General features: G+C 43.1%; 1 protein-coding gene across 1 annotated transcript; it reads left to right on the top strand.

The window, feature by feature from the left end:
- Positions 1-3,893: 3,893 nt before the first annotated feature.
- On the top strand, positions 3,894-23,681 carry SLC26A5 (solute carrier family 26 member 5). The gene is made up of 18 exons (XM_056846127.1): positions 3,894-4,092; positions 4,930-5,069; positions 7,297-7,407; positions 7,504-7,685; positions 8,384-8,548; positions 10,497-10,649; positions 10,777-10,859; positions 10,952-11,099; positions 11,813-11,926; positions 12,301-12,378; positions 13,581-13,676; positions 14,769-14,875; positions 16,890-16,959; positions 18,191-18,283; positions 19,260-19,370; positions 20,186-20,401; positions 23,341-23,395; positions 23,483-23,681. Exons 1-18 carry the CDS (start codon positions 3,938-3,940, stop codon positions 23,656-23,658), a joined length of 2,253 nt encoding a protein of 750 aa, XP_056702105.1. The 5' UTR covers positions 3,894-3,937; the 3' UTR covers positions 23,659-23,681.
- The last annotated feature ends 1,619 nt before the right edge of the window (positions 23,682-25,300 follow it).

Raw genomic sequence — 25,300 nt, 5'->3', positions numbered from 1 at the left:
ACAAAGATGTAGTGAAGCAGAGGCTACTGTGGTCTGATTGTGTCAATAGGAATGCACTCCCACTGTCTTTGCTTAGCACAGGTCAGCATACCCAGTGCAGTTCCCATCCCAGAGTCTGGTCTAAAACCCAGTTGAAAAGGGACCTTGACCCATCTCATTGCAAAATGCCTACAACTGGGCCAGCACCGTGTGTTTCGAGAGCCTTGCTCAAGAAAGATTAACTCGATCGATAGTTGTTACAGTCTATAGGGTTTTATTCCACAAAAATGAAGCTGCCTTATTTATTAACTATATTTTTATTCTACCCTTTCACCAAGGAGCTCAGAGTAGCACAGGTGGTTCTTCTTTCCTCTATTTCATCCCCCCAACAACCCTGTGAGGTAGGGTAGGCTGAAAGAAGTGGCTGGCCCAGGATCACTCAGTGGCTTTCATGCTGAGGGGGATTCGAACCCTGGTCCAGCATTCTAACTACGATGGCACACTGGCTCCAGAGATTTTTTTAAGCTTCAAAGCTGCTTCTTTAACGCCTACCAAAAAATAAGAACCCCCTCCTGATGAGGCATTGACAACAAATTCAGCCAGTGCCCCGTGCCAGATTTTATTAGCTAGGATGGTCAAGTGGTCCTCCGAGGACCCTGGCCACTTCCTCAGACTACACATACTGAAATGCCTCCACAGAAACATGACAGACTGGGACCTCAGACATATTCACCTCTACAGATGTGACCAAGGTAGAGTCAGTTTTTATCTGCAAAGTGTTTAAGCAGGTAGCTCACGACGGGTCACTGAGCAGCCCATCAGTTGTTTCTGGGGACCAGTATGGAACAGACCCTTTCCTAATCAGAGCAGTCACCCTGTATGGATGCAGCGATAGTGAAGTTATCCCTTGAACAGCACTTCCTTAAAACAGTGCCAGCCCTGTGTGTACAGTGAAGGGTAAATCAGAGGTTGAGCCGTTGGATTGGCCCGAATGCAAAATGTTTTGTGTTGTATGAGTTTCTGATTGGTTCTGTTCTAGCTAGGATATATGGTGTGACATGGACTGCACTTGGGATGCGTTCACCAAGCTGCACACATGCTGGAGTTTAGTTTCCTGTTCCCACTGAACCCTCAAATTGCTTCTTAATTTTTTTCCAGATTTTTTTTAAAGAAGCGGTTTCAAACTTGAGAGTTATTGCACAAGAAATAGCCTCTGAGGAAGTACTCGTTCCCCCTCATTTCCTTTTTCAGCAGTTCTCATCATAGGTTGCAAACTTTAAAAAATTGGTGCAAGGGAGGAATGGAGAGTGTGGATGGGTGGAAGCAGTGGAGGGGGCAGTTCTTGGAACCCCTCCCGTGTGTGCATGCCTCTGGAGCATGGCCTTGGTCATTACCTTGGGTGGAGTTCAGAATTGTCAACAAGCACTTGGTGACCTGAAAGTGACCTTTGAGTGACCCACAATAGCAAGCACGGATACGTTTTCAGATAACTGTGGGGTTTCCTGCTTGTAAAAACAAGGCTTGTTGGACTAGGCTAAGACACCCCAAAAAGATCAAGATCAGTACATTGGCATGCTGGAATGGGAGATGCTCCGCCACTGTGTGGCTGCAGTTTTCATGTTCCCGGAGGGGCAGGGAGACATCAGAGCAGATAACTGCCTTAATGAAATGAACGTGGTGGATCAGGGACAGGAATCCTGGGATTTGCTGCAGGTTTTATTCTTTCTGCATTTTTCTTTTACTTTGGTTTGGAAGCGTAAGAGGTCCTGAACATTCCTGAGCCTTGTGAGATCTGCTTGAAATTATAAGAAAGGGTTGTGGCAGCAATTGGGGTGGGCAGTGGTAATTACAAAATGGCTGCTGTGGGGACAGGCCTAGCTCTGTGGTTCCAGCTCCCAAGAAAAGGGAAAAAGCCCCCCCCCCGAGTGACCATAGGGAGGGGGTGCCAATCCCAGGGACTTAAGTCTGTGTCTATGGCTAGGTGAGGGGTTTGTGGCTATGACCTGCCTGCCCAGGGTGTGCTTAGCGTTTTCCTATTTTGCTGGGAGGCAGTGACTGGAATAGCCCTCTTCTGTTCTGTTCAAGACCTCTTGAATTTTATCACCAAGGCTCAAAAGAGCAAGTGGGTGGAGGGAAACTGGTTGGTGGGCTGCAGGCACCATGGGTGACGTGTTGGGGATCACAAACATCTGTTACCATTCTGATTCCACCCCCTCCTTTGTTTGCATATTTAATAACTCACACTAATTCTGTGGAATGTTATCAGTTCATCCTTGTGTAAAAAGTGAGAGGTGTATCTCTTCAGAGCACTTAAGAATGCTTACCTGGATAAGAGACTTCTAGAAAAACTCAAGGGGTTATTTTTATCCTAGTATCCCTAAAACATTACAAAGAAAAGCATTACAAAGAAAAATCCCAGTGGCAAATTAGTACCTTTTTAAAAATTAATTTTTATTAAATTTAATATTATTACAAAAACAAAAGCTACCATCACAGCAGCAGCTTACAAATAACTAGCAAGCAATTGTCATCTGTCCGGTTTTGTACAAACTATTGGGGTATCTAGATAATTCTTAAAATGTGAAAGAAGATGAACTACAGAAAATGAAATAGAAATCTTGTGGAGAAAATTAGTACCTTTTGTGAGGTTGCTTTGTTTCAGAAGCTCTTTTGTTTGCAAAAAGAAAACTGTAAGTTTGGGGAAATCATTTTGTAATGTCCCAAGAGGAAAATGTTCCACCGCCACTTCTCCTTGCATTCTGCCAAAAAAGGTACACCCAAGGAGGAATTTAACCTCAGGAAATTGTTAACTCAGGAGACACAACAGGTTTTTTTTTAATAAAAGAGAGCACTCTTGCTACTACTTTGTAGATCTGTCAGTTTAAACAGATGCATATTAATGTGATCATGCACTTTGTACACTTCATTTGTATTACTACAGCATTTTAAGCACTCACAACCACAGCTGGTAAACCAGGAGCCTGTGGGTGTGGCATTGAACCTGTGCGCACAATGCCATGTAATCTGAGCCTTGCCTTTAGTTTTTGTTTTCTTGCATTTTTGTTGACAATGAATTAGTATCTCGTTTCCAGAGGTCTGGTAATGTGATTAATCTGGTAAAGACATATGGTTGATAATCCAGATCCAAAATCTCAGTATAAACCGCCTAGCTACATCACTGTAAGCAACATCCAACACCTCTATTTGTATCTAGGCAGATCATGCAACTTTTTATTTAAGAATGTTTATTTCTAGACAGCAGTATTACCACGGGGAGCTTGGCTGGGAAGGAATAACATGCATCCATATAATTCAGAAAAATCTGTGGAAAGGTTTGATGAAGAAAGGTGAAGTGACTTCATCAGCTGCTCTCTTTTTTACACTAGTTTAAGGATATCAAGATTGTCTGTAAGATTATCAAATACCCCCTAATCAAGGGTAATGAGGAGCTAAACAACACAGGGTACTTTATATGAAAAGATTGATTCTCCTCTTCTGTGTATTTTTTTCAAATGTAACCATTCACAGTCAGGAAAATTCTACCTGATAAACCTTATTATCTTCTAATTAAAGGGAGTTCCTTGATTGATTTTTGTCTGTCTGGTGGCCTCTTTGTTAAATGTATGGCTGTCAAGATTGTGGTATTTCTGTAGCGGCCTGGAGTGTGAGTGGAGTTGCCTGCCTCTGTGTTCACTTTAAGCTCCAATTTGCAATCGCTGCATTTGTAATGACTAAAATCCATTAAAATGTCTCTCCAACTTGCAACCCTGCATTAACAACCTTCTCAGAGGTGGTCTTTGTAGAGTTCCTTGTGCTGAACAGTACAAGTGGTGGGTCCTCCCCAGATGGGAGCACTGTTTATGAGCTGTCTGTATCTTTCTACCTTTTCCGTACATTTGTTTTTGTTAGCAACTTCAAGGAGAACCTCTTCTGCTTTTCTCGTTCACTGAGATGTGCTATGGAACATGTTGGAGAACATGAAACATGCCTTGCGTCGGACCAGATGTACTGTGTGGAGAGGCGAGTGTATAGCCAAGGAGCCCTACAAGGCCAGCTGCACAGGAAGGAAAAGGCCTCCCAGCCTCTTGGTCAGAAGATAGCACATTCTTGTCGGTAGGACATTTATGGCCGGTAGAATGATTTAATTTATTCATTGCATCTAGGTGACTTTCTCAGTGCAAACAAAAAATGCAAAATGGTCTTGGTACCACTTTCCCGAGAAGCTGTAAGAGCCAATCTACACATTCCTAAAAACAGTATGGCGCCACTTTGCTATGATGTACCTTTTAAGATGCAGATGGTAAATTGTATAATTGTCTCCCATCATTTTAGAAAAATCTTGACCTCCCTGCCTTCAGAAGGTTAGCATGTCAGAAGACAGGCTTTGATTTTCTCCCTAATAGGTTAACTTTCCTTGGAAAACAGAGGCTGTTTCTTTTCTATGAATGAGAAATGTACTTCCCCTTCTGCATTGTGAAGACACACATCCTATGATTGTACCGACGTTATTCTTTAGAGTGCTTTGTCTGATCCTGATATATCTGCTTGCTCAAACTATCACTGTAGTGTAAAATTATTTAGTCTATATCAGACGGTATTGCTTGGCACTCAGGGCTGGTTCTCTGCCTAAGCAACTGCTTACTTGGTGCTGAAGTTAAGGTACAACTGTCCATGCTTTCGTCTTGAAGCCTACTGGGTGACCTTGGGCTAGTCACAGTTCTCTCCGAACTCTCAGCCCCACCTACCTCACAAAGTGTCTGTTGTGGGGTGGGGGGAATGGAAGGTGATTTTGTCTGGGGTTTAATTCCCCAGTTCTCCAGATTAGAGACCACTGCTCATGTGGAGGAGCAGGGAATCAAACCTGGTTCTCCATATTAGAGTCTGCCGCTCTTAACCACTACACCACACTGATTTCTTTCAGTTCATTGTACTTTTTTGTATTTGTTTCAGCTGTTCTTCCAAGAAAGCCAAATCTGTTCTCACTAGTTTTTTACCAATCATTAAATGGCTCCCAAAGTATCCAGTGAAAGAATATTTACCAGGAGACATTGTCTCAGGTATCAGTACTGGGGTGATGCAGCTTCCTCAAGGTTAGTGAAATTTAACTTGTACCTTTTCTTTAAACATTTTCAGAACAACCATGATAGAAGTTTTTGTGATAAAGGGGTTCCACTCAATTGCTTATGTTAATATGTAGAAAACATACATGATTAATACGATGTAGTAGATCTTAGGAGTGATTCAAATGGGTATTGGCTGAGATGATACATTCCTCTCTTGGGAACTGCACCACCTCTATTTAAAAAAACAAATGACCGTGTTTGATAGTGTCCCCACTGTGCCCCATGTAAAGTTTAAAACTTTAGAGAGAAGACTTAATTCTTCTCCCTGGTGGTAAATTTAACAAGAACTGTAAACAGTCCCCCCATGGGAGTAGCGTTGCCAACTTCCAGGTGGGGGCTGGAGATCTCCAGGAATTACAACTGATCTCCAGAGTACATAAATCACTTATTTATTTGTTAGTTATTTAAAACTTTTATTCCACTTCTCCTGGAGAAAATGGCCACTTTGGAAGGTGAACTGCATGGCATCATACCCTACTGATGTTCCTCCCCTACCTAAACACCACTTTCCCAGGCTCTGCCCTCAAATCTCCTGTTATTTCCAAACCCAAGGTTGGCAACCCTAGGGAGCATGATCAAACTAAGGGACTTCCCATGTGAAAATGGAAGTCTCATTTTTCCATATGAGAGGAGACTATCAGTAAGTGAATGTTTGGACAAGCTTTGAGACCAAATTCACTGAGAGCTGGCTTGGTTAGTAGCCAAAGCAGTGAAAAATCCAGGTTCAAATCTATATTTGGACTGAAGCATACTGAGAGGCCTCAGGCAGATATTAGTGCTGTTATGGCATTATGGGGGAAAGGTCAGGATACCAAGTAAATATGTTGACTTTAGTAACTGCTACAGAGAAATATGTAGGCTGAGGCCTAGTTCTTGTTGAGGTGGTAAACCTGTGTCTGGGGTATACCACGTCCTACTGTGGAAGAGGCTGACACAGTGAAATGTTTCTCCATTAAAAAAAAACAACCCACCTCCACAGAGAACCAGAATGTGGAAGATGTTCCAATCTGACCTTTCCCTGAAATTCTGGGTCTCTTTGAGAAGGAATTTGTTCCTTCGTACAAATCCCAGCTTGCAGCCTGAAATATTTCAGATCCATATTTACCACCTCAGTGAAAACTAGGCTTAAGCCTGTTTGTGGAGTGTGTGTTCAGCAGTATTTCCTTTCACTGACCACATTATGAAGAGATGCCCTTGTATGTGGGTTCAGAGCAATTCACATCAAATGGGAGCTGGGTTGAAGGCACTGGTACTGCCTATGGACATTCACCAGTGTGCCACAGAGCGTAGAGTTTGTATAAGCATATTTTTCGTGGGCACGTTGCTGTAGAACATGCATTAGTGAGTAAGGACCACCATGCTCACATGATCCTGCTCCTCCTCTGCAAGCATCGCCCTGTACCCACACATGATGTATGTATGGGGCTATTGTATTCAACCTTTTCCAGCTATGGTGGGGAATTCAGCTTTTGTGTTGAATCTCCACCATGTTTAGGAGCTATGGAGAGTCTTAATGTAGAATACTCCCAAGTCCATTTCTCCTTACTATCCAGCAATTGGTCCTAACATCAGTGTCTTTATTATTCCGTTTCTTGTAAGCAAGCAACAGTTTGGGTGAGCAGTGAACAATTCATACAACGGCCTGGTGACAACTGAATTCGGCTGCAGGATTAAAATGTCGCTCCTTGGCAATGAGCCGCTGGTTCTGTGATAAATTGGATGGGAGACCACCAAGGAATACCAGGGTTGCTGTGCAGAGGAAGGCACTAGCAAACCACCTCTGTTAGTCTCTTGCCATGAAAACCCCAAAAAGAGGTCACCATAGGTCGGCTGTGACTTGACGGCCTTTACACACACACAGTTGTGAGAAGGCTTGCCAGTTGTGATCAGCCAGCTGGAGGCTCCTGGCCCAAATCCGAACCCTTAAATACCAGTTTTCTCTCTGCCCTCAGTTCTCCACCTACAGAAACAAGTGGCAGGTGGAAGATGAGATTTTGGAATGAGGGGGAATGGGGCTGGGGGCTCCCAATATCTTTTCTGTCCAGTGACTGTCCTTTAACACTGATTGCTGATTAGGGATGTATCAGAAGAATAGCCTGCATATGAAAAAAGTTTCATTTCAGTTATTTGTTTTGAAACCAAGCATGTTTCAAGAATGCTTCTTATTTCTCCTCTCTAATTCTTTTTTTCCTAGGGTTGGCTTATGCACTGCTGGCTGCTCTGCCCCCTGTTTTTGGCCTGTATTCTTCATTTTATCCAGTATTTCTGTATACCTTTTTTGGAACCTCCAGACACATATCCATAGGTAACACTTCTTAATGGACAAAATTGTATTTTCTGTCATGTGCTTTAAATAGTCAGAGAAGGAAATGTGTGTTCTCTTTTGTTAACGCTGTTTCAGGAACCTTTGCTGTCATCAGTCTGATGATCGGCGGAGTAGCTGTCAGAGAAGCACCTGATGAAATGTTTGACATTACCGACACCAACTCAACCAATACCACAGATCCTGAAAACATCAGAGCCAGAGATGACATGAGGGTGAAGGTTGCTGTTGCGGTAACGTTGCTTTCGGGCTTCATACAGGTAATGTACTTATGCCTTGGTCCAGAAGTGTATTTGTATGTTGCTGTAAGGAACGCCACTGTAAGAAATCTCCCCTAATGGGGAGGGGCCATCGCTCAATGGTAGAACATCTGCTTGGCATGCAGAAGGCCCCAAGTTCAATTCCCTGGCATCCTCCAGTTAAAAGAATCAGGTAGCAGGTGATATTGAAGGGCCTCTGCCTGAGACCCTGGAGAACTGCTGCCAGTCTGAATAGACAATACTGGCTTTGGTGGACCAATGGTCTGATTCAATATAAAGCGGCTGCGTTTGTGTGTTAGGAGCAGGGATCATGGCTCAGTTGTGGAGCATCTGCTTGGCATGCAGAAGGTCTCAGGTTCAATCCTCAGTATCTTCAGGTAAAAGGACCTGGCAATAGGTGATGTGAAAGGCCTCTGCCTAAGACCCTGGAGAGTTGCTGCCAGTCTGAGTTACTTCTTGCAAAAACAAGCATATATTAGACCTGATAGTGCCAGCAGTTTTCAGGACTTGGGCTAGGGCTCATGAGAGGAGGCCTCCTTGCTTATGAGAATAGGGAGAGGAGGGTGAACTTTCAATGGAGATTAACTCATGCCTGATCCATGTGTTAAAAGTGTGTGCTAAATCAGCAACTTCTGAGCTGTTCTGACCTTAAAATTGCAGTAAATTCATCATATGTGACACTTCCGTGTTTCCTTCAGTTGTGTTTAGGTCTCCTTCGTTTTGGATTTGTAGCTATTTACCTCACGGAGCCCCTAGTACGGGGATTCACCACTGCTGCGGCTGTGCACGTCTTTACCTCCCAGTTGAAGTATCTTCTTGGAATTAAAACTAAAAGATTCAGTGGACCCCTTTCATGCCTTTATGTAAGTTACACTGACGTCACATGTGATCAGAGCATTGCTTAGCAATTAAATCCAGCTGGGCTTAGAAAGATTCCAGATTCACAGTCCAAGAGGACAGAGGAATTTCAGTCAGGTTGAATTTGCTGTGTTGTGTCTTTTATGGAGAATTTCTCAGACTTCTAACTTTGTAAGTTTTTTTAGACGCTTGACTCCCCACAAAGTCTCAGTTCCCTTTATTCACTGCCAGGATGCTTTGTGAGAGTTGACTTGCTCCCAATAAAGTTATTGTTGCTTTTGGATTTTTTTTTTCAGTTGGGCCCACCCGACTACCTGCAAATTTTATCTGATTTGGCTTTGTGATGTTAACGTGCCCTGGAGGCAAATCTAGACTTTTTCAGTGTTCTGAAATAGCTACGACTGCTGAAAACATTCAGACATGACAGTTATATGGACCTTCAGCTACCATACTTCTGAGTCCAGAAGCTGGGAATGAAAACCAGAGAATGACTTCCCAGGGTATTGAGCTAATCACTGCTAGAGACAGAATTGACATAAATGAGTCTTTCGTCTGATCTAAGCAAAATGATTCTTATTGTTTTGCATGCCATACCAGACAGGTTGTCAAATTTTATAAGTAGCTAGTTGCTTTTTTATTACTCCAAATGCAGTCTATCAGCTTTTAGCATAAGGTGAATAATATGTACAATAACTTTTATCAACTAAGAATAAAAATAGTAAAAATATTCATTTTAATAACTGGTCTTGTAAGGGATTTAAGTATCTAACATTTCTTTGATTGTCATGTGATAGACCGTAATACTCTCCTATATGGCCCCTATGATGCAACTGTGGCTATCTTGCTGCCACCTTCTGGTGGTTCCTCCACTCAAGGTGGCCCTCGAGGCTGGTGGGAAAATCGGGCCATAAATAGTTTAATTAATAAGCACAATGGTGTCTTCTGGATATGCAGAATGGTGTCTTATGGCTTTAAAATTATTGTTTTGATTTTAGGAATTTTTGTGTGTGGTGGTTTTGATTCTTGCATTTGTAATATGACCAAAAAATAAACTCGACCTGAAATACTGGGGTGGGGGGTGGGGAGAATGCATGGACACATTAAATACATACATCATGTTCTGCATGCTTTTCCCCAACTATCCCATGTTTGACTGCTAGGCGCGATCACTGCTACTTAATTGGAAAATGATCTCATTGGTACAGAAACTCTAAAGGCCTCCTGGCAGCTCCAGGCCTGCAGATCTGTGTCTGCACTTTTGAGCAGATGTGACCGGCTGGTAGGGCTTGCAGTCATTCTGAAGAGTTGGCTAATGACAGCGTTTCAGGAGCTGTCAGTGATCTGACTGTGTTAAATGACTTGAAGATTTTAGTGTAATGTAGCTGAAAGTTCGTGGTTCATTTTATCCATCAGCTAAAAGCCTTGCCTGGGCTGGCTTCAGCAACTTCTGGGCTTTGCTGCTCTGTGCTGCAAGGAACTCTGTGTCCGTGCTTTCAGTCCTAGGTGAGATGTACCAACCTGAATCTGATCTTCTCTATTGCGGGTTTGCAATTAGCATAGATTCCTGCCATTAGATTAGTATAGGTATATTTTATATTAAATGTTATTGCAGACTAAGAAAAAGCGCATACGTTTGCTTTCTGTACAAAGTTAATTGTACTTCTGTATTCCTGGGAAGTTGCTGTTCATGGAACTGAATGCCCTGATCCATTGACCATTAAAAATCCTATTTGGCTTCCTCTGATTTCTGAGATTTCAAGCATGTTATCCACACATTTTCAGGCCTGCATTAAAACTCATAAAGACTGGAAACGTACTTAGTTTAAGATGGAGAACTAAAACTCTCAAGATGATGAATTCTTGTCCCAGTAGCACAGTCCACATGTGATATAATCACTGACTTCTGCTTTGGCTGTCTCGTACGTGAATAGCTTCCCACATTTTGTATTGCAGAGTTTGATTGCCGTGTTTTCGGACATCACTAAAACCAATGTCGCGGCTTTAGTTGTGGGACTGATTTGCATGGTTTTATTGCTGAGCGGGAAGGAGATCAATGACCGCTTTAAAAAGAAGCTGCCTGTCCCTGTCCCAATGGAGATTATAGTGGTAAGTGTAGAATGAATTAATAGGTTCTGTTTTAAAGCTTTGGTTGAAATATCCCAAGTCAAGTTAGCTTCTCTTCTGCTACTTTACCAGGTGTTTACGTGTGTGTGTGTGTATGTGTTTTTTAAAGGTTGTAATTGGTACTGGCGTTTCATCTGGAATGAATCTGTCGAAGACCTATGGAGTGGATGTTGTTGGGAATATCCCCAAAGGGTAGGTTAAGTGTAAGGAATTAAATGATCTTGTTAAGATGATGTAGTTAGGTACAGCTATTATGTTGTTGTCTTCTTTCTTATTGCTTGCAGGTTACGTCCTCCAGAAGTACCCGATATCCACCTCATACCAGCAGTTTTTGTTGATGCAATTGCAATAGCCATAGTTGGTTTTTCCATGACCATCTCAATGGCCAAAATCTTTGCTCTTAAACATGGTTATACTGTTGACGGAAATCAGGCAAGTTTGTTTTAATATCCGTGTTTTTCTCCTTGTCTGATCAAAAGCCAGTTGAAATTAGTAGATCATCTGTCCAGTAGGCTGTAGTTGTCTATGGCTCATTTACCAGAAACATGACACGCTTCTGTTCTACAGTTCAAAGTGTACATACAGCATCCCAATCTCCTCTTGGTGGCGAGGTCTGGAACATCATTACATCAGCACTGGGTCTGTGCTTCACCTCAAGGACTCTTCACCAGTTGGTAGAAGAAGATGCTTCGAGCTGATAGATTCTCCCCACACTATGTGCTTCATTTGATCTAACAGCCCGTGGTCCTTACTTACAAGTCCCACTGTGAGGCCACCTGCCTTTTCAGTTTCGTTGAGATATGAGCATACCGCTTTTGTACTTTCATCACTACTTAGTGGGATGGATCCAAAGATCTGTTCCACTGCTGGGGGTACCTTCCTCTGGCACAAGGTGCCTTCCCTTGACCTAAGAGACTCTACCACTAAGAGCCTATTGCATGAAGGGAAGGCATCTTGTGCTGGGGGAAGGTGCTACCATTAGCAGGATCCAGCCTCTCATATATATTTGTATTCTGTTGGAATCAGGGTTCTAATATTTTTATGCATGTCTTTTTCAATTATTCAGCACATCATAAATAATATAAGTACCATCTTTGGAACAATTTGACAGTGTACATTTATTCTGTTCTTTCCTTTTGCCACAGGAACTGATCGCATTAGGCATATGTAATTCTGTAGGATCCTTTTTCCAGACTTTTGCTATCACTTGCTCGATGTCTCGGAGTCTTGTCCAGGAGAGCACTGGGGGGAAAACTCAGGTACATATCATTAGGTTTGTTTTTTTCATTTGGACCATAGTCTTCCCCCAAGAATATCAGAGCTGTGTGCCTAGCATTTTATCCTTGCTCTGTTAGATAGGAGCCAGTGTATACTGCTTGCCCACAGCCATCCTCAGAGAGGGAATTTGAACCCAGATAAACTCCAACCCAACATTTTGTCCACTTCCACATGCTGGGTCTCAGAATTGCTGATTAAGATATCCAAGGCTGCTTGCTTCTGTTTGCGCTTACCAACTGAACAGATTTTATCAAGTTAAAAGGATTATAGGAAAAATAATGAGAAGAGTGTGTGGGACCGGTGCACCCTTGTCAGGGTGCTCAGTAGACATGTGCTTTGTGTGTCTCTTGTCCAGATTGCTGGCACCCTATCCTCAATCATGGTCCTGTTGGTCATTGTAGCCATTGGTTACCTCTTTGAACCACTGCCACAGGTAAGAGTTTTTTTATGTGTATGTTTTTGTACAGGTGAAATCAGATTGAAACCTGTAGTAAAACATCTTTTGCCAACTGCAATGCTTAGAACTACAGGATTTTAATGTTCTTTGCTGCAAAGGTAATATGTTTTCTCTAGGGTCTGAATTCACAGTAGAGTAGTTTCTTGGATGTAATGATCACTAGTTATTTGGGACTGTTCTGTTGGCTTTCAGTAGCTTCTACCAGCTTTCTGTACGTCTGTCCTGGATAATTACCATTGGAGTGAAGGCGCCCTGGTCTAGAGTGTGAGCCTTATTTGTTTTTTGTCTCCTTAGTGATTGATGCCTTAGTTTCTCTGCATTCAGACGAGCCATGGTTTGCTTTGAAATGTGGTACCCCACCTTGTTGAGCTTGAGGGAACTTTGGGAATTTTGAGTATAATGAGTGGGCACCATAACAAAAGGGCTGCTATAGGGGATGCAGCCAAACACTAAATGGCTGCCATGGGGGCAGAGGCCAGTCACCAAATGTTGGGAGTCTCCGAGCCCAGGGCATTCTTGTATGATGGTGGCAGCTGTTTTTGAATGGGTGTTCTCCCCCCTCCTGGGCTCATCTGAAGCACGTCCTGTTCCAGTGAAGTGGAGGATAGCCAGGAATACTGCTAACTAGGTTATTCAGATATTTATTTAGCCATACAAAAAAGGGTGGATCAGAAAACACAGTGGTGTCTATAAAGGTGTATGTGTACTCCTTGGATGAGTGGTTGGCACAGAAACATGTATGCTGCAGGGGTTTTTGGAGAGCAGGAAAAATTTCACAAGAGGCTTGGAAATTAGCATGTTAAATAAACTAGAGGTTAACTTTATTTACATGTACGTTCCAGGAGTCAGTACTGGCTACAGAAGACTTAAATGGAGGATGCCAGAAGAGAAACTGGAGCAAAACAAAGTTCTAGACTAAAGACGATAGCTCATTAGACCGCTGTTTTAGTAAATTGGCATGAATCTCTGTTTTAGAAACTAGAATTTAGTGAGGCAACATTGTTGTTCCTCATTCCCAGAGCGGGTGTAGAGTAGGAGTGTCTAAATTAATAATTTATGAAATTAAAGCACACATAGCAATAGACCTCTTGTCCTGTTGATTTACATAACATTTGCACACCAATTCAGTTTTAAAAGGAGTTCAGAAAGTAAAAGTTTGCTCAATGTGTTTTTTCTAGGCTGTGCTGGCAGCCATTGTAATGGTCAATCTCAAAGGCATGTTCAAACAGTTTGGGGATATTGCTCGCTTCTGGAGAACCAGCAAGATCGAACTGGTGAGTTGAGTTCATGTAAATCAAAGTATGACTTCAATATTTTTTGCAAGACAACTGCTAGTTTTCTGCAGAAGTCTAACGTCCTCCTCATACAGAGGAAGTTGCCCTGGAAGAATCAAACCAAAGGAGAATTGAATTGTAGACCTCAAAACTTTCAGTGTAAAGAGGTTGAGAAGGAATAACATGTACAGGAGACGATGTATAGTCTTTGTAAGGCTACATCTGTCTAGGGGAAAGTACTTGCTTGCTTCCTTCTCTTGGTAATTCTTAACATGCAACAGTATCCCCATCTGGTCTCTAAGGGCCCCACTTCTCTATGAATAACTGGTCCATGGGTGAGTTGCCCAGTGGGCCAGAGAGAGAACTTGGTGGTCCAGGTGAGGCCTACCTTGTCTTTGAGTGGAGAGCAAAGAGGTTGTTTTTAAATGACCAGGAAAACAACAGGTATGGTTAAACTGTCTAGGAGCACAGAAGGGGGACATGCTGAGGTACCACCTCACAACCCTTTTTCCTGTCCACTCCCTCAGTCCAGGATGTGGCAAGCATTTTAAAAACTATTGCCACTCTGAAATAGCCTGTAGGAGATTTTGAAGGGGAGAAGGACAAGCATTTCTCCAGTCCAAATTAAGATTGGAGTCGTCTGCCCGCTGTGTTGGCAAAGATGACCTGCTCTTTTGTAATGCTATTTGAGGAGGGAAATAGTTCAGAGATAGAGCAAAAAATACAGCATGTAGGAAACTTTCCTCATGGTGCGCATGGTACAGGAACAATTAGGTACATCTTGCAGATTATATGAAGATGTTTTCAAAATAAGGTGGCATTTGCTTCAGGCAGCTGAATTTGAGGTAAACAAACAGACTCGTTGGCGTTTCAGCCATCCATTCTCTGTTCAGTCCCTGAATTGCTCCCCCTCCCCCCCATTTCTTTTTTTGAAGCAAGATGTGAAAATGCCTCAGTCTAACCATGCTGACAGTTGTCATCTCTTTCATGTTGTCTGTGTTTGATTCAGCCTAACCACCCTTCTCTTTAGGCCTGTAGGAGAGTAGAGATCAGTAAATGGCTCATTAGATTTTTTTTTTTTTTAATATTTAGGCTATCTGGATTGTAGCTTTCCTGGCCTCAGTTTTCCTGGGGCTGGACTATGGTCTGCTCACAGCTGTAGGTTTTGCACTGGTTACCATCCTGTACAGAACGCAAAGGTGAGGTGAACTCTTTTTTTCCAGTTCTCATATCAAAGCTGTTGTGGGGGAAGTAAAAAAGAAATGATCTCCTCCTTCTACATCAACTGCACATGTGTGTTTTTACAGCAAAATTCAGTTCAGCTCTTGTTTTATCAAGCACAGAGCCCTTAGTCTAATAACACAGTTGTATAGTTCAAACAAAGTTGTTAGAAAGAGAAGATGGTGGAGATCAAGATGGCTGCCAAGGTTATGCTTGTTATTAGTTTAGTAGCAGTTACTTGAACATCTTCCAACCAGTTCTGTCCCCTGCAGGAGTAATTTAGCTATGTCACTAAGGATAATCCTTTGAAAAACAAATGTTTGCACAGGCCTGAATTAAAAAAAACTATAAAAGCATTGGCCATATACATTACGAATAAATGAGATTTCTGCTTAGTCAGAGAAGCATTTTCAGAGTAATTGTGGTGGTCTGAATCACAGTCCAGATATTGTAGTACAAGTTATATTTGGAAGTTCAGACAAACCCAGTTTTCACAGTGCTGCAAGCAGCCAGGAAATAGCAAGGTACTTTTTCTTCTTCGAGTGCTTTTCAACAGTCGCATCCAAGGAAACCTCCAGTGAAAGCAACCTTCTTATAGGGGATCAAGAAGGGAAGGGAAGGTAGGAGCCAAACTCTTAGGTGAGCTCAGTTGCAAGTTGCAATCTGACTGTGACAGAAGGATCTCGAATAACTTTGTATATGCCTACAAGCAAGATCCCCATGGCGCAGAGTGGTAAGCTGCAGTACTGCAGTCCAACTCTGCTCACGACCTGAGTTCGATCCCGACAGAAGTCGGTTTCAGGTAGCCGGCTCAAGGTTGACTCTGCCTTCCATCCTTCCAAGATCGATAAAATTAGTACCCAGCTTGCTGGGGGTAAAGGGAAGATGACTGGGAAAGTCAATGGCAAAGCACCCCGTAAACAAAGTCTGCCTAGTAAACGTCATGATGTGATGTCACCCCATGGGTCAGTAATGTCCCAGTGCTTGCACTGGGGACTACCTTTACCTTTTATGCCTACAAGTATATTGTCATTTACCAGGATCCAGCCTCCAGATATTCCCAAACAGAATAGCACCTTTGACTCTTTGAACAAAGTTGTCTACCTGTGAAAACTCCCATTTTTCGTTAGTCATTGGTGGTGTTGTACACTTTTATATAAACTCAAGCAATTTTGTTATTTTTGTATAGCTGACAGAAATTTCTCTTTGTAGTTGGAGGATTTTCATATAATTGGTGGAATTTCACAGTAGAAGAGGCTTCCCATTTTATAATTGCTTCGCTATTTGCTTTTCTGTCTTTTGCAGAACTCGTTTGGATTTCTGTGCTCAATCACTGTGATAGGCCTTAGTTAATGAAGATTGAGTCCTGTGGGTGGGTGTTCATGTGCTCCCCTGAGCTATTTGATTGGTTTTGTTACGGGTTTGATTGGTATCCTACTCTGTTCAAAAGTCCCCAGAGCAGGCCACAATATATGTAACTTACAGCAGAGTCTGGGTTTTTTTCCCTCAATTTAAAAATTAAAGTCAGTAAAAATGATAAGGGTGAGGAGAGAGAATGCAAAACAGAATTTTAAAATGTGAATTCCTAAGAATAAAAATGCCCCCTCCAAACATTTTAAGCAATCAGGAAAAAAACTGCCTCACCTGGAGAAAGTTAACCATCCTATCGTCAGCTCCCACGGCTCATTCCCTCTGGTCACGCTAGCTCTGTGAACCTCCTGCCTCAGGCCTAATGCCTGCCTGTTGCTTTCTCCCCAGGGGCCTAATCATTCCGTATATACCTTCTGCCTTGTGTCTTTCTCCTTTCTCAGTTCGCTGTGGTTCTTGAGGCTTTTTTCCCCTGTGGGGAATGGGCCATTCTTTTTGGATAACTGGCCCCAAACACGAGTTGGCCTTCCAAAGAGGTAACACCCTAGGTCAGTTCCTGACGGAGAGATTGCTTTTATACGGTCTGTCAGTACCGTGATCACTTTTGCTTATATTTATCTACAGTCCACAATACAGAATCCTTGGCCAGATTCCTGACACGGACATTTACTGTGATGTGGAAGAGTATGAAGAGGTAGGACGGCATTAGATATCTTTACGGTTCTTAGGATGCAGATAAGAGTCAACAGCGTTGTGAGAATTTTACATTGGAGGAGGCGGGGAAGAGACCGAAATAAGTCGTTTAGGATCCTAATTGATTATCTCATGAGAGTTAATCTCTGTTCATACTGGTTCAGACCCCTATATGGAGAGGCACAGTCAGAGGAGGCTGGACAGGAAGGAACTTGCAGCTATGTCATTTACAACCAGGGCGTAACTAGAACCGTGAGTGGAGACCAGAAGGGAATTCAGCAATTATGTGTGTGTGTGTGGGGGGGGGGGGGGTTTGGTGGCTGTAGAATGGCTTTTTCTCATGCATATTGGTAGACTTTTCCCCATGTTTCACATTTTCCATGGACTAAGATTGTGAGCTAAATTCCTACTCTCCTTTCCGACCCACTTCAGTCTTTACCTACCCTTGTAACAAAATAAAGAAATTAAGGACAACGCATCAGATGGCAGGTGGGGAATCATGTTTTTGGTGACGTTCCCACATCAGAAGCTCCCTGTAAGTAACTAGTACGACAGGGATGTAGCTGGCATTAAACATTTCTCCCCAATATGGCAGATTTTTAGTTGTAGGGAGGGGGGAAGCACTCAGAAGCGGGCTACCAGGCCAGTGATGCCATCTAGAAAGAACTAGGTAGACTGCAAGGTCAGAAAACAGACAAAATACTATTAGCAGGTCCCATTTGAGAAGGACTGCAGGAAGCTACTAAGTGGAGAACTGTTGGGGGGGTACTTTGATGAAGAACAGTGGTCACTAGGGTTGCCAATTGCCTGGAGGAAAAAGACGCTTGAATAGTGGTTTAATGGGATGTCATTTACCAAGTGATGTTATTTACATCCATGCTATCAAAAGCTTCAGCTGCCCATTTCCACACATTAAGCCTCTGTTTTTTCTCTCGAGGCATCTTGCAGCCCTAGTAGTTATTCTTTAGAGGTGATAATTGTAAGATTCTACTGTTCAGTGTAATGTGCTTGTTCATCATCCCTTTTCCCTCCACCTTCCATCTCAGGAAATCTGGTGTCAAGCAAACAGTAACTTGGGACCTTCACACACATTGCTTTCTGGTCAAATACACAGTGTATTCCAGGATGATGGAGCCTCCCATGGAAGATCTGTTAAAAATAGGTTTGGCAGAAATACCAACACAGGCTGTGAGAGGAATGTTTAAATTTTTTTCTCACTCTTCATTTCTTAGGTGAAAGAATGCCCTGGAATCAAAATATTCCAGGCAAACTCCTCACTGTATTTTGCCAACAGTGACTTGTATGTCAGTGCACTGAAGAAAAAGGTGAGCAACCTGGATTCCTTTGTGCTGCTGAAAATACATTCAAAACATTTTAGCAATGAGCCAAATTGTACAAAAAGGAGATTTGTAACGTTTATCAGTTGCTGGACTACATTGCTTCAATCCGCAGATGGACTGGGCAATTTAATGTTTAAAAACTCCTCGATCTTTAAAAATTAAAAAAGGCAAAACACCCTACCTTCATGTACAAATGTAACATTTTGGGGAGAATGCTAGTCTAGAATTACAGTTTAGTATTCGGCAGGATTCTTTGATTATTAGACATGAAGTATTCAGACATTCTGGCTGCATTCAGGAGTGCTTAAATGCTCCACTGCCCCTTCCTTCCTCGAACAAAGCATGATTAAAACATCCTGTTTTTGGAAGCCTTGGATCTAGTTCACCATGAGATCCAAATGCAGGCACCTGGACAATTTTAATTTGTTTCCTCCCCACAAGTCAGCAGTTGATGCTTCAGCTTTCTAAACCTCATAATTTCAATGTCATGACTAGGGGCAACCTAGCTGTTTAACTTGCACTTGAAAAGTTCTTGATGGGCCACTGCCGTGGAAGGCCGAGTCCCCTGAGGTGTTAGCAGAGCCACAGGGACCCAGCCTGCGTCAATGACGACTACTGGTGTAGCCTAGCCCAGTTGTCATGGTCACCACAACCTGGTTCTGGGCCACTTGGTTCTTACACCAGGGTTATTTTAGTATCCCAATCAACCTCTGGATCCTAGGCTTCCCAAGCCATGTATTTCTCATCAACCATCTGAAGGAGAACAGTCCAGCCATATGTGCATCACACAAGGGTTTTGATCATGTGTTGCAGCTCTAAGCACGTGTGATACATTTTGCTATGTTTGCAAAGCATCACTTTAAAGAGTAACAATTGTTTTACAGCTTTAACCAAGAGCACCACCCTTGATCCTTTGAGTCATTAATGAGATGAGTCTGACCTTGCCTTTTTTCTGTGGTAGACAGGTGTCGATGCCTGTGCAGTATTGGCTGCAAGGCAGAAAGCCCAGAAAAGACACATCAAGGAACTAAAGCAACTGGAAAAAAGTGAGAAGGAAGCAGCCTTGAAACTGGTAAGCTTGGCTTCTCGTTAGCTACAGTTAAGAAATCATGAATCAGCCCCAAGATGGCTTTCAAAATTAGATCTCAGTTTGATTACCACACCATGCATCCCTCAGAGGGCAACATAAAGTTGTGATGTCACAACTTGTCTATGTGCCATTGCACTTGGTGGTCTTACTGAATGAAGCCCTGGACATTCAAGGAAGGCCTCCAAAGGTAAATCAGAAGTCCAGCTGCCCCATAAAGACTAACAGTATTCCAGCATGAACTTTTGTGAGTCCAAAAATAAGGCATGAATGTAGTATCCTATGTTAGGTTCACATTTTTGGAAACCTGTGGTCTATAAAAATCTACTTTGATGTAATGAGAAACTTTTGGCTGATTCATACAAACATGAGTGGAAAGAGAATTCATTGTTTTGTGAAAATGCAAGCTTACACACACCACAATGATATTCGATCACGTCAGAAAGGGCTTGTGCTACATGGGAGGGGTGGCATCTTTCATGTGATAATTTCACTGTGTGGATCTTGGAAGGAAAAGATACTTTGTAAAGACTCTTCCACCTCAAAATCATCAGTGGATTGATCCAAAATATCAACAAAAGGTTTGGGAGGGGGTGAACTTTTCAGTTCTCTGGTTACACACAAACCTGGATATACCCTTGTGACTAATCTCTGCATATAAATACTCCAGATTCATTTATACATAGATCAGCCCTGCTTATGAAACTAGTTCTTTTTAGAGTCAAATTAATCTCTAGAGATGGAAATGAAGTTTTTTTAATGCTTGTATTAAAGTCTGATATTGTTCTTCTCCCTCAAAGACTAGTGATGATGTAGAAAGCAGCATAAAACAGGAAGTGCCAAAGGATGAAATTTCAGTCAATGGAAAGTTCTCAGCCACAGAAGCTGCAACACAGAACTCTTCTCCTGATGAACTTGAACATTTTATGAAGCCAGTGATCAACGTGCATTCCATCATTTTGGATTTTTCACCAGTGAACTTTATAGATTCAGTTGGAGTAAAAACCTTAAAATCGGTACGTAGCGTCTGTCATTCCCTCCCGCCCCCCTGAATTTCAGGGGTGAATTTTATAAATTTCATTTATAAAAATAATGAAAAGTACCAAGCCCAGAACCGAACCCTGTGGCACCCCACTGTACACCTTTCTCCATTCAGATGAAATGCCATTGACAACAGGTACAGATGCAAGAGTTGAGAGCCCGCCTCTAAGCTGCCCTGACCGAGCCACAGGACCTCTATCTTAACTGGATTCAGCTTCAGTCAGCTTTTTCTCAACCACCCTGTCATGGCATCCAGACACCTGGTCAGTGTGTCTGGAGCAGAGTCCGGATGGCCGTCCAACAACAGATAAAGCTGGATGTCATCAGCATATTGATGACACACCAGCCTGAAACTTTGGGCAAGGGGGCGCATATAGATGTTGAACAACATGGGAGAAAGAATCGCACCTTGTGGCACCCCATACACCAAAAGGTGTTGCCGCAAGACTTCCTCCCAAACTGCCACCTTTGTCCCTGACCCTGTAGGAAGGAGCACAACCATTGACGGGCTATGCCCCGAATTCCAATGTTGGCAAGGTGGTGGTCGAGAAGATCTTGGTCGACCATGTCAAAGGCTACCGAAAGATCTAAAAGAAGCAGCAGCTCTGACCCGCCTCGATCCAGCTGTTGCCGGTGATCATCTGTGAGGGCAACCAGAGCCGTGTCCGTTCCATGGTCGGGGCGGAAGCCTGAGTGTAATGGGTCTAAACCCGATATATCATCAAGAAACCTCTGCATCTGCTCGGCGACCGCTCTCTCAACTACCTTACTCAGGTACAAAAGATTTGAAACCAGGAAGTAGTTGGTAGGATCTCTCCGATCTGGAGATTTTTTTTCAAAGAGTGGCCGAACCACTGCCTCTTTCAAAGTTCCAGGGAAAGTCCCTGAAGACAGGGACATGTTGATAATCTCTCCCAGGGGTGCCTGTTCAATATCCAGACTGGCCTTGACCAGCCAAGATGGGCATGGGTCTAAGAGGCAGGTGGTAGGCCTCACAGCTAGCAGGATCCTGTCCACATCAGCGTCTGAAAGCCGACTGAAGTGGTCCAAAATTGGACCAGAAGGCGGGCAAGGAGTCTCTAGTTTATTTACTGTATCTAAGTTGGCAGGAAGATCATGGTGGAGCGACAAAACTTTATCCGCAAAAAAGCTAATTAAAACCTCACAGCTGTGGACCAAATTTGTACCTACATTTGATTGACCACCCAAGGTTGAGAGAGAGCGAATTATTCTAAACAATTGTGCTGGGCGAGAGCTAGCGGACGCAATTGCAGCTGCATAATACTCCTTAGCAGCTTTCATTACCATCTCATAAGCTTTCATAAACGTCCTATAAGATGCTCTTGTAGCTTCATCGCGGGTTCACCACCATACTCACACTGGCTGTCTCAGCTCCCGCTTCATATTTTGGAGTCCCTCGGTATACCAAGGGGCCCGATTTTGGTGAGGGCAAAGAGGGCATTGGGGTGCAATTTCATCGATGGCCACGGAGAGTCGGTAATGCCAGTCCACTAGCACGTCAATGGAGTCGGAAGGAGGAATAGGATCCCACAAAGCCCTCTGGATTCCAACAAGATCCATGAGTCTCCATGGGTGAGCATAAATCAGCTTGCCACCCAAACAGGGTGGAGGCGGAAGGTCAATCCAGGCCTTCAGGACAAAGCGATCTGACCATGGTACTTCCTCACTAGGCATCAGATCCAAACCTATCCCAGTGCCAAAGTTTAAATCCAGTGTGTGGCCTGCTTGGTGTGTAGGATCCGAAACAAATTGGGAGAGCCCCAGTGCTGCCGTGGATGACACCAGGTCTGTGACATGCGAAAAAGATGCGGCATCATCTCGGACGTTGAAGTTGCCCACGACTTGGGAACTGCAAGGCCCAGCCTGCCACTACCTCTAGCAAGCTCGACAGGGTATCTGCTGGTGTGTTAGGCGACCAGTACACCAGCCAGATAGCCAAGCTCTCCTCGGCTTCCTGCACAAGGTCTGATAGTCTTACACAAGGCCAACACATTCAATACTAGGAATCTCCAAGTCAGGAAAGGGCCTGAAGGAGAAAGCCTCCTGGACTAACAAGGCCACCCCCCCCTTTGCGGCCCTGTCTCCGAGACTGGTGAAGGACTGAAAAACCTGGGTGAGTCAGTTCTTTCAGGGCAACAGTGTTGCCCTCTCACACCCAGGTCTCGGCCATGCAAGCCAGGTCCACACCCTGCAATACAAAACAATCATGCAGGGTGGTGGTCTTATTATTAATGGACCTGGCGTTGCACAACAGCAATCTCAGAGACAGGTACTTCCTAGACCTACCATCATATCTCGGGATGGGCTGCAGGTTAGAAGGAGTATGAGCATATCCATATCTCTGACCCCTTCCCTTATACCTGCATTCACTGCCATACCTCCAGTGCCCCCCGATAACTGGGATCCCCGACCCCAGGCTGGCCTCCCAAAGTCTTAACTATTGCTGCCTGCATTTGTCAGAACACTCGTAGCAGTGCTAAATCCTAACCCCACTAAAACGCTAAATTAACAGAACAACAATCAACAATACAAAATTAAAGTATCAAAAGCCCACCCACCCAATAACCCTATTACTAACTTCATTAAGGGATTATAGGCTAAATAATAATCCTAATAAAGCAATAGTTTGAATCACATTCCAATCTGGGATAGGTAATAACATTCACTAAACCTAAGCAAAAGCTGGGTGCCACTGACAAGATGGTAAAAGCTCTTATAAATGATGGAATAACCATCAACACACCAACAAACTTACTTTGTCGCAAGAACAAACAGCCTTTTAAAGACAAAATCTTTCAACAGTGGCTTTTACAACTACTTATTCTTGTATACTGATTGTGGGGGCCATTAGACAAAGAACATTAACCTCAAGTTAATTTCTGCTCTGCTGTAGATCATAAAAGAATATGAAGACATTGGCATTTCCGTGCATATAGCTGGCTGCAACGGTAAGCATATTTTGTTAAGGGGGACACAGGGCTCTGGTTTCTATCCTGTCTGTTATGCTGTTATAAAAGTGTTTTTTCCCCTCCCAGGGTCTGTTATGGACAATCTTGTTAGACTGCAGTTCTTTGACAAGCCTACCCAAAGAGATTTGCTGTTTCCCAGTATTCATGATGCTGTACTTACTAGTCAACTGAAAGTCCTTTCTGCCTCACAGATGCCTTTAGACGCTGACTCTTGTATGCCTGAATTACAGGAGCAGAACTGATTTCATAGAGGCACATGGATGGGAACCTCTCCACATGTGCTTACTTGGCACAGAAGATAGAGCTTCAGACTGTCTACTCAGGGTATATGAGGTGGCAGCAGGGCAAGGAATTCTAAGCCTTAGTACTCCTCCAGAATTATTTTTATGCTGCAAATATCTGCATAAAATTGAACCACCAAGGATTTTCCCTGCAAATTTTTTTCAGATTTCTCTTTTTGTTCACATATGTGCAAGTGGATACTATTGCACTATATCAAGGAGGGGAAGGAAAGTGTGTTACTGAAGAGGAGGAAATGGGGACTAATTCCTGTTCTTTTCCCTGGAGGAGATGCCCGTCTTCCACTGTTACCAAAAGGCATGATCATGCCAAACACCTGACTTGCATTGTCTAAAGTTTTTAAAGAATTTTCCAACCAGATGCCATTATATTTGTAGTAATTTTTTTACTACAAGTCTTAATGTTCAATGTTACTTTGTACCATTTGCATATTTTCCCCTTCTCAACTGAATCAAGTCTTTGCTCAGTGACCTATATTTATTAGATGATGATGGATCACTTTCCTATACGTTACGGTACTATGACTGCACTGAAGCTGACTTGCATTGAAGGGAACATTGATGTTTTCAATAAGATAAACATGAGGAAGGGACAAGCTGGCCGTCTCGCTGAGAAGCAAATGTACTGTCGACAACAGAGGCACACGGTGTGTTAAAATGCAAGCCGGTGGCCGATGGTGGCAGCCCGGAGCAAAGGGGGATTTAAAAATAGTCCTCCCCTCACCTTTTTATTTCATGTGTAAGGTCAGTTTTATAAGGCCTTCAACATATTTGTAAAAATTAACACCATTTCCTCACCACCTTTTTATTCTAAAGTGCTACTAGTGCTGTTGCAGTCGTTTCCACCCTTGTTATACAGTATGGCAGCTTGGTCAAACGCGAACATTATAGGAACAAGAGCATGGCAAGTTGACCCGCTTCAGCCAACTAATGTAAAGTGCTTTTATGTCTCAGGGACTGCCACAGGAGACCTAAGCATGTGCGTAACTTTCTTCCCATGAAATGCAAGATGATGGAAGTTCCCAATTTTCTTGTTGGACTGCAGTCATGCCACAATACAAAATGGCGTGGCATTAGGCTGGTTTTTTCACCTTGCATGAAGGCAACTAGTGTTACCAATGGTCTGATCCAGAGTGGCATACCGTTCAGGTAGAAGAGAAATCTGAGTTCAGAGCCCACACTAACGGTTTTGCTGTTGACAATTAAGTTGAACCTTCCTTGTAAAATAACTTTTGATGTCGCTCCAACCAGCTGCAGCTTCAAAATGGGTACTGTGTTGGGCTTCTAAGACAGAATGTGGGATATTCAGTTTATTTTCAGTTTACACACATGCTGTGTAGCACTGTCTGTTATGTAAGCAAAATCTCTTGATGCAGAGTTGGAGGCATTTTCCTGTTTCATTGTGAAAGGAGTTTCTGGAACTTGCCAGAATGCAGCATGAGCAAGTAGTATTAGATGGCTTGGATCCTAAGGTTCTGTTCCATTTGGGAAGGATATGAGGAATTTTTACCAATTCCTTCCATCACACCTACTGTTCCTGAGGCCCCAAGCCTATTTTGTACCACATTATCAACTGGTGTTTTGT

The sequence above is a fragment of the Euleptes europaea genome, chromosome 3 (genome assembly GCF_029931775.1).
Source record: "Euleptes europaea isolate rEulEur1 chromosome 3, rEulEur1.hap1, whole genome shotgun sequence".
Classification (NCBI taxonomy): Eukaryota; Metazoa; Chordata; class Lepidosauria; order Squamata; family Sphaerodactylidae; genus Euleptes; species Euleptes europaea.
The sequence above is the reverse complement of the archived record's forward strand: the minus strand, read 5'-3'. Positions and strand labels throughout refer to the sequence as shown.